At 38.8% G+C, this 9,970-nt stretch overlaps 1 protein-coding gene across 1 annotated transcript; it reads right to left on the bottom strand.

The window, feature by feature from the left end:
* Positions 1-5,318: 5,318 nt before the first annotated feature.
* On the bottom strand, positions 5,319-6,557 carry her3 (hairy-related 3). Its single transcript, XM_061058282.1, has 4 exons — positions 6,473-6,557; positions 6,267-6,362; positions 6,079-6,160; positions 5,319-5,947 (listed from the first exon to the last, which is right to left on the bottom strand). The coding sequence occupies exons 1-4, from the start codon at positions 6,524-6,526 to the stop codon at positions 5,484-5,486; spliced, it is 696 nt and encodes a 231-aa protein (XP_060914265.1). The 5' UTR covers positions 6,527-6,557; the 3' UTR covers positions 5,319-5,483.
* Positions 6,558-9,970: the final 3,413 nt, after the last annotated feature.

The following is a 9,970-nucleotide window of genomic DNA, read 5'->3' as shown; positions in this document are numbered from 1 at the left end:
TTGAAGTGTTGCTGAAGGAGCCTAACATTGATTTTTTTTCTTAATGTAGGGTTTGAAAAGGTTGGATGGACATCAAGAAAAATCCACTGAGGACACTTTTTTCTGCAGCACTGGCACAAATAAACCGTTTTTTAACGGTCTGAACAATCCCACTCCGTATTTTTGCTGTTTGAAGTTCTTTCTTATGAAATGTTGAAAGAATTGACAGAGGCAGTTGTAATGGTGGTGTTTTTTTTATTTCTTTTTTTTTCCATTTTGTTCCAGATAAGGTTTATAACATAAAGCTGTATTTAATTTGGCCTTTACTGGCTCTGTGTTTTGCAGTATGAACACATTTGCTTTAAACCAAACTTTCCTGAATACTACCCATGTACCTTTTGAGATTAACTTCAGGATATGACATATTATACATATTTATTTCATTTTGATCACAGTATAAAAGTTTTCTATTAACATTGTAATTAGTGACACATTTGAAGCTTTTTCTTTTTTTAGAGTGCCCTATGTTTAAGTGAATGAGAGATATAATCCCTATGCCTCATAGTTTTACAGTTACTGTGTGAGATACAATGTGAAGGCCCCCTAATTCTTAATGCAAATGTGAAGTATTCTTTCAAAGATTGACATGTCATGTATATATGAAGGATATTGGCTTCATGGTTTAATTGTTTTTTTAATGTTTATTTATGAACACCTTTGCTAAGAACACTTCCTCACAGTTTTTTCTCATTATAATGTTTTGTGTTAACTTCGGTGATCATCAGAAACAACAGTTAATCCCAACATTCACACAGCCTGTAATGGTGATTAATCCTCATTCAATCAGCATGTCAGCCTGATCTCACCTCTTATGTGTTCCATTAATGTGTTAAAAAACAGATACCAACATGTCAAGTGGTCAAAAAATTTGAGTGATTACAGCCTTCAGACGGCATAGATGTAGCATAACTCTAAATGCTGGTATTGTCATTTATCCCACAGAAATGTTGGCTCAAATGAGATGAACGATGATCTAAGACTTCTGAAGGTCCTTTGGAGAGTTTTCTTAACAACTGAGTGACTTTTTATAATGCCTGATTATCAAAAATGTATAGTCAAGATATATAAAATGTAGGCACCCACAGAGCTTTAGACAGGGATGTTGTGGGAAAAGCAGAGTTTATTTTCATTCTTTTCCACATTATTTAAAAAAAATGTCACTTGGCACTCTCTCAGAAATTGGTGCTGATGTTAACATTTCAATCAAGCCAACTTTTCAAGGCCACTCTTAACCAAAACACTTTTCATGTTTAACAAATGGGACAATTTGCTCACCAAAATAAAGTGATGAAATGTCATGCACTGGTAGCAGAAGGCGCTGGGCTTTTGCCTCTCTTAGTTGAAGATTAGTTGCAAACATGAATGTAATCGAACTAATTAGACGTTTTTCAAAAAGTGACAGACTATATCTAATAAGAAAAAATCCCCTCAAACCTTATTGTTGATCAATTTCTTTGCTACTACCTCCCATTTAATAAACTTGCATATACTCTTTCCATCACTTGCAGTCATTTAAATGTTGAGTTTTAATTCTCATGTATAAGTGTACCTCTCACTCATTGCAGCATATTCCGTTGAATAAATGAACTAACATGTATTTTTCTTTGGAATCATTTGATTTCCCTGTCAAACTTCGATATGTCATAGAGTTTTGCTCTTTTGTGTTAACAATATTGAAATACAATTTGTAATATATTCAAAGATCAATTATTTAAATTTGAAAGATGTTAGGTGTTATGATTTTCTTGTTTAAATAATGAATTTGTTTTAAAAAAAAGATATGACTGATTAAATTCACAAGATGATGCTTCAAGGTGTGTTTTTACAAATATTGTTATAGATGCTGTTTGTTTGTTTGTTACTGTTGTTGGTTTATTGTCAAGCATAATTAGCAGCATTTTTTATTCTCAGTGCTTAACAATGATTTATTCCCCAGAGTTGGAGTGCAACACGATGGCCATACCAAAGAAAGACTTTTCTGCTCGTTGTCCTGGCCACACAAAACAGAGGGAGAGGTTTCTCGACTGGTGTTTTCCACTTTGATAGATGCAGATTGATCAGTCAGTTGGAAATCCTTACCTTTGTAAGAAACAACCAATAACACATGCGCACAAACACACTGACTCTTACTAGACGAATCAACTTGATTTTGGGGGAGCCAAAAACAGCCTGCCTCTTCCTCCCACACTGATGGAGGCCCAACTCATCATCGACAACACTAGAACTGGAAAAATAAAATAAACCGAACTACTGTTTAATTGGTTATAATGTTTACACACACACACACACACACACACACGTCTACACAGGTTGAGCTTTATGCTGGCCTAATTACCTAATTGGGCAACAAAGCAGCATATAAACGGCCTTCCGAATAGCCTATACACGCAGCCTCGCCAACAATAGCGTAGAGGACAACCAAATATCCGCTAATCTATGTTGCTATTGCCTATCTTTATCTTTTCTTTAGACATTTCTTGTTTTTACTCCGAACAGTAACTTTTTCTTGTAAATGTGGTTTAACTATAATTGACAAGGTTAGAATTAGCTCTCATGTAGGCCTACCTGTATGAAAATAGTTCAGTTCAGTTCAGACCTTTATTGTCCCTGGAAGGGAAATTTGATTTACAGCAGTGTACACAAAACACAACAGATAAAAATACATAGGACAGTGGAACACAACCTGATGTAATACAACCACGAAATGTAAAAAATGTCACTGTTCGTTAAAATTTTCACTCGAATGGTATAAATAAATATAAAGTGCTATAGCTCTGATTGAAAGTGCAGTCAAGGATTCAAAGAAGATTAAGAGCATTAATTGCACGAGGAACATGTGAAAATGTGTATCTGTTGGCTTTAGCCCTCAGCCTGTACCTCCAACCAGAGGGGAGAAGAACAAATTCCTCTGATGGTAAGAGCTGGAAACAATCGACTTTGTTTCCTTACAATTTGTCTGTTCCAGATATCTGACAAGGAAAGCCTGCTCTTCCCTAATCAAGTGGCTAATTCTTCTAAAAAAAAAAAAAAAAAAACATAGGCTACTTACATTTTCATTAAACTACATTTTGTCATGGTAACAAAAACCATTTCTCAAACCCCATTAATGCCCATCTTTCATCAGCACATTGAGCACAAGGCAATAATATTCAATAGCCTAATAGCGGCTTCGCCTATACGGATCATTTCAGTAAATCTCAGTTTAGACCTATAATGCAGTGCGGGCATGATTTTAGGAATTTAAGAAGCACTTTGGTCGTCTGGTGCTGCTCACGTCAGCAGAGTTTGTTTTGCAGAAATAGTTGATCTTTATGGAGAGGTCACCCCCAAGAGAGCGCTTGGACATGGATGCTTCCACGTGCCAAAGGGTAATTCAACGGTGTGCTGCAGGTGTAGAAAAAGTCTGCAATCAAAAGGCCAGTCCCATTGTAAACGGTTCACGCTTAATTCTCTGGGTGAGTCACAGACTGTAAGCTATGGTGTAATTGCACAAATCACTTCGTCCCTGTGTCCCATTTTTTGCTCTGTTTTTTTCCAGTGCGTATTGAGCACATTTAGCAGTACAACGAGATGCAGAGAGCGCAGGTCTGAAGCGCTCTTCACCATCGTCTGCTCTTTTAAGAGCGCATGACTGGACCCAGTCTAATGCTAATGACTTCTCCTCTCCCTCCTCCGCTTCTCAGCTCTAATGTGCGTTTCTATTATAGTGGCAAACCAAACTAGCTCACTTAAACAATGCTGCGAAGAGTTCATAGAAATTCTTAGAAAAAGTTTAAGGGCATTCAGTGTGGAAGTCACGCGGCAGCTCTTTTCTTGTATAAAACAAACTTTTCTTGTGCTCTGGGCCTCTGTTCGTCTCATCAAAAGAGCAGCTTTGACTTTGCGGCAAAGGGAGCATTAAGAAGATTTACTGACGGATTTTGAGAGCTGACCAGTCCCAGCAAAAAAAAACCGGATAGAACAAACACTTGCCATATAAGGCTTGAAGCCGTGAGTTTAGCTGTCATTTAAGGGGGAAAGTACTTGAACGAGACAGTATGGAGGGCTCAGGAGCAGCGTCTTTTCAACAGGAACCATCTGAAAGGGCTATGGGCGTTTCTGCGATTCTCCTCGCTGTAGGTGCCATCCTCTCCATCGCTGCTCCTTCAGGATGGACAGACACTTTATGACATCCCTGCCACAGCAGCGGAAGAAAGCTATAGGGCGCCGTAAAAGGAGCTGATTTGTTGACTGGTTTGCTGTGTTGCTCACATGGCTTTTATTATTCCAATCACTGTAGTGCAATAAGCCTATTCAGTGTAATAAATTAAGATGTTCAGATTCTACGTGAGTACAGTAACTAACACTACTGTTCACACGGCATTTGTTTTAAATCAGTTTCCCCAATTTGTATTCAAACTTAATTTTCATCATTTGTTGGTTCAGATTCGGGTTTGCAAAATAGTTAATTATTATCATTTTACTGCGGTAATCTGTGTTGCTTCTTTAACTTCCAGAAAAAAAGATGAATGAGAGATTTTATTTGAATTAAATAAGAATTTAAATGTGGGCTTTACTTGTACAAATTATAACTCGAACTCCAATGAGAGCTAAATAGACTTAGACGTAAGAAAGAGTTTACATTTGTCAGAGTGTAGGCTAAAGAAACGTCTTTTAGCATTATTGTGAGGTGGAGTTGTTTCTACAATATGTTTCATTATGCGGAATTTCTATTTCAATCCAAAAAGACAGCATGGCGTGAAATTAGCAGTTTATAGCAGAAAATTGTTGTGCTGTCCGACAAGCATCTGATTTACCCGCCACTGTTTCGGTACTTATGCGTGAAACCAGAGAAGAATGGAGGAGACAGTCAAGGCCCACTCTCTTGGATCGTATGTGTCTTACTCGACAATATTAAATTGTGAATTAAGTCTATGTAGGCTAGTGGCTACTGCAAAAGCACGACCTCAGTGTCCATAGCCTAATGGATATCTCACGTTTAATGCCATTAGGCCTACGCATAACCTACTTCTGATTCCTTACATTTGTTGTTACACAATAGAAAAAAGGCCCCTGTCCTTTATAGCTTGTAAGGCCAGTTTATTTTGGATGGACCTTGATCAATTTAGCTCTTGACGACCGTTTCAAAGCCTATGAAACAAATAATCAATGCATCGCTCAAAGATGTCCTTTCTGACCATTTGTCTCTTTAAATAATAACGACATCAGTCAATACATGCTAATATCAGCATGTCTGACTCCATTTTAACGAAAAGGAAAAAGTCTTTACCAAGTTTTCACAAGCACAACAACACGTTTTCTCTTTTTGCTTATTTTATTAAGAAAAATAAAAACATATACAATATATAGGCTAGAAAAAAAAACACTTTTTGTAGAAATCTATACAGTGCAGTTGTAAACATTAAATTTAACTATAATATCTATATAGAGTTTTTTCATCAGTTCTACCAAGGCCGCCAGACGTTTTTCTCAGTTTTTGCAGCTTCATTCATGTGACACGTGGAGTGCAGCTTCTTTTCGTGAGTATTTTGTGAGGGAGCCGTCACACAGACAGCCTGTTTGGTAACAGGTGGCTGCTGTGCGTCTTTACTTGGTAAACGTGGAGTCGTGCTCGCTATGTGGTGTTTCAGAGCTTTACATGGGACCATTTTTCTGTCCTTAGGTCTAGCTGCAGATGGAAGATACCTCCGCGCCTCTTCTGGTGCCCCCCCCTGGCCCGGGCCACTGTCCATGGTGCTGAATGTTTCCTCACGCACCCTGGAGTGGCACACTTTACTGGAAAGCTGCGATAACATCCAGCGGTCGTTCCCGTTTAAATTGTCTGCCATCATCAGATATTGGTTGACGTTTGCCATGCAACTACGGAATCCCGCTTGGTAATCTGAAAACTCGGAAGCGGAGGCAGTGCCTGAAAGCCAAACAGAGACATTTAGGTAAGACACAATAAAGCTTATAGTCTGAGCCATAGTCAAAATGATCTTAAGTCAACAGAGTTCTTGAGTATTTGATATTAATTGAATGTGTGAGGTTATATCTTACAGCTCTGAATCTTCTGCAGGTTCCTGAGATGTTTCACAGTGAGCTCCAGGATGTCAGCCTTTTCCAGTTTGCGCTTTCGAATCTGTGTAAGGAGAATTTTATTTACTATATATTTATTGTTGAAACAATCTTGACAAATAATTACTAACTCAAAAATCATTGCAACAGTTTGATAATAGATAACTTACACTGCTGCTGTAGTAGCTTTCCAGAAGAGTTTTTAACTGGTCCAAGCATTTGTTTATGCGCGCTCGTCGTTTCTTCTCCATCACAGGTTTGGATACCTATAAAAAAAAAAAACATACAAATTAATATTTCATAAAACACTGCAGTTATTCAGGTTTTAATTGTGTGCTTCCAGTTACGGTTTCTTTGAAATAATTAGTCAACACACCTTGTTTCCAGATATGGTTTTGGACTTTTCTTCGCAGTCTGTCGTCGCCACCATCCTGTTGTTTTTCTAGCTTCCCTGACGTTAATCACTTTCTCTCTCAGGCACACGAATGGAGGAATGTCCTTGAGTGGATTTATATAGAGGCTCCCACTTAACATCTCAATGCCACAAAAGTCCCGCCTGTCTCTTGCGCTCAAATGAGCAACACTGGCGTCATCTGACAGCCAAAACCCACCAAAGGCTTAAAGAGGGGCCAAAGAGGAGAGTATCATTTAAAGATATCTATCTATCTATCTATCTATCTATCTATCTATCTATCTATCTATCTATCTATCTATCTATCTATCTATCTATCTGTGTTTGGGAAATATGATGAAATGTGTTAATATTCGTCCTGTTTTGTGTTGTTGACTCCAAAACTATTTTGTGATCTGCTTAGATTGTGATGAAATGAATTTGAAGTGAAGTGAAGTTTGAAACACAAACACAGACCACATATGCGCACAGTTACACTGCGTAAGGAGATGACATACTGAAGAAACAACGTGTGGGGCAAAAAAACTAGGAGAAGCGTAAAAATCAAAAACATAATGGGCAATCACTAAGGTTCTACTTGTGAGCATGGTGTGGGCACTATTGACTCGTGTATTCAATATTTTCTATGTGAGTGTCACGCCACCAGGTTGAAGGCAGCACCGTGGTAATTTCCTGCGTGTCCCAAAACATTTCGATTTTCTGGTGGTCACTTGTTGTGAAAGTGTTACACCTAGAAACAGTGAGGCCTCCTTCATGTTACCTGCTTTTTAAACCGAAAGTATAGGTATGCCTCTCTGCTCATAAAAAAATAAATCCCGAAAAATGTGAGTGCAATGTAGAAAAGATTTTTTTAAATCTTAAGAGCTCAGGACTCTTTGGCTTTTGTGCGTCGCCAGTTTTTGTCTTCATACCAGGCGCGATGAGGCACCGAGGAGAATCGTGGGCCGCCCCTTGTCCTTGGTCCCTCGCCTCCCGATTTTCCACACTGCTCCCTGAAAGGGGCGAAGGCTTGGGAAAGTCATACCAGCTGAAACAATGTATTGACTATTGGCGCACCGTAGTCCACTGCGCATCTTGTGCTCGCAAACAGGCCATCTGACTATACTAAATGGGGGTGAATTAAAGTGTAGTAACCGTCTAATGGAATGTTGGACTGTAGCTCTGTTATTACGAGATAGTCTCAATATAACCATTGTGTCCAATTAACTTAATAGAGGTTTCATCTGGAGTTGTTTTAGAATGTTCAGTTGTTGGAAATATTGCGTTTTGAAAGACACGCGACACAGCTGAGGAAACCTTTATAAACATCTCTAGATTGACCAAGTCTTGTTGCCTTATCCGGAACACAATGTGTGTGTTCAAATGACTGAGGACCTGGGTAAAGGAGGCGAATTCGTATTCAGTCTGGGGAAAGGGCGCATGAAAAGAGGTCCGTTTATTGTTGCGCGCCATTGATCTTTTCTTCTTGCCTGCTTTGTGACTACAAACGTGTGGGCATCAAAAGGTTCCCTCTATTCCTAAAGTGAGCCAGAGAAGCCGGTTTACTTTCCTCTTATTTCGTTTATCTGAGATAGGAGACTCTCTGTACAATCTGCTGGAGCTTGCCAACAGTTTTTTTTTTAATTGAGAGCATGATATTAGCTGGTTTTCTTTTGATTTGCAATACACCAACCGTATATGTAACCTCTACATGCATTATATGTGTGCTCAGAGTATTTAGTTTATTAAATTGAATATCAAAATTCTAAAATGTATTCATTTCTCCAATGATGATGCTGGATTGACCTCACAGACTGAATCCAGTTTTCATGTCCACGCTCTGGTATTTCAAACGGACTACAGACTCAGGCATGTCAGAGTTGTTAGAGGACACTAATGCGTAAAATGTACCGCAAACGTGCGGAACTTAAATGTGGTGCTATATACTGAGACATTTAATTGGTATGAAATTTGGCCGAGCTGTGCTGGTTGTAAGTGTGCTCTCTGGTGTCTATTGTCCTCTTTGGACGCCACATTATCTGCCTTTTCACGGCAGCTTTAAACGCGGGACCGTGGAGCGCTGATTTCAGCATGAAGTCGTGGCATCACAACAGTCGCCTGTGATGTTATTCTGTGCCACAGTGTAGACATTTCACCGTTGATTATTCGGTGTAATGTCAATTAGTGTTTTCTCTCTGGGGTCAAAACGGGGAAAGAGGTCTTTCGAAACAGAAGGAGGAGCATGGCATTATTGTAGAATGAGATCCTTGTAAGGTATAATTATGTAGAGGATTTTTTTCTGTTGAAAAAAAAGAAGATAATTTACATAATGAACGGTTAACGTAGTCTACTTGATTTATATTTGAACTGCGTTCTGCCACTCAAATTAGAAAAATAAACGTGTGACATGTTGCACTCTGTTACTGATGATGAAGTTTTGACGGAGTGATTTTCTTTTAAAAACAGTGAAGTGATAAATCATAGGTGTTGTAGGTGCAGCTGTCCTTCGATTGAAATAGGCATTAAGTGTGTAGGCTACACATACACAGCAGAGGTTGCCCCTCTACTCTTTACCCTTTACCTACATCCCAAAGGTAATTATGTAGGCTAAAGCTCTATATCCATTTTAGTTTAAGGTAAGTCAACCTAATAGGCCTGTAATGAATTATTTCTAAGCGTTACATGGCGTGAATGTGTTACAGTATAATAGCCTACTTGTCTGCAGTGAAGGAATGCGCTTTAAAACAGTTTCCCTCCATTTCATCAATCCATAAGAATAGCGCACTGAGAAACCTGTGTCCTCAGTGGAAATAATAATGCAAGTGCCATTAAATGACAAGTTAAGTGTATGTTTATGAAAGGGCTCGGGCTCTCCCTCCACTTTCACTTTTTCAGCCCCAGGTCATTCATTAACCCTTTCGGACCTTTGTTATGGATGCCGGCCGGTGGGGACCTGACAATGCTGCTGTAATAATTGGACTATTGGGGAACTTGTTAACAACAATTAGTGAAGCAATTATGCAATTACTGCAATAAACTATTTTCTTCCTCAAGGCAAACTGAGACATTTGCAAGCCAATGTTAAGGCGTGCACCCAAACAGTAGGCCTAATAGTTCAATGGTGGTCTACATTTCCCATTAAGGCAATCCTCTGAAGAAAAGATTATGTGAATCAAACTATGTGTATGAAGACTTAAAATATAGTCTACTAAATTCAGACACGATTCAAACTTGTGTGATAATGTTTTAATCTTACGGCACACGTGAAAAACAATGCCATGACATTATGCATTTGGATTAGACAAACATCACACCGTTTTTATTAATAAAATAGTTTATTAAAAAAACAACTAACGTGGTGTTTACTGTCTATTTTAGGCTTTTTAATACGCCCCCCCCCCCCCCCCCCCCCCCCCAAAAAAAAAAACGCAGTTAAAATAGGCTATACAAAGTCAGGCCAACAATTTGGCGCACCGTGAGCGG

The sequence above is a fragment of the Labrus mixtus genome, chromosome 15, assembly GCF_963584025.1.
Source record: "Labrus mixtus chromosome 15, fLabMix1.1, whole genome shotgun sequence".
Lineage (NCBI taxonomy): Eukaryota > Metazoa > Chordata > Actinopteri > Labriformes > Labridae > Labrus > Labrus mixtus.
The sequence above is the reverse complement of the archived record's forward strand: the minus strand, read 5'-3'. Positions and strand labels throughout refer to the sequence as shown.

Excerpts from the sequence above, each read along its gene's own strand:
- her3 (XM_061058282.1), bottom strand. The coding sequence starts at position 6,526 with ATGGTGGCGACGACAGACTGCGAAGAAAAGTCCAAAACCATATCTGGA. Across the intron at positions 6,363-6,472 it reads AAACCATATCTGGAAACAAG|GTATCCAAACCTGTGATGGA; the intron begins GTGTGTTGACTA and ends TTTTTTTTATAG. Across the intron at positions 5,948-6,078 it reads CCTGCAGAAGATTCAGAGCT|GCACTGCCTCCGCTTCCGAG; the intron begins GTAAGATATAAC and ends TTTGGCTTTCAG.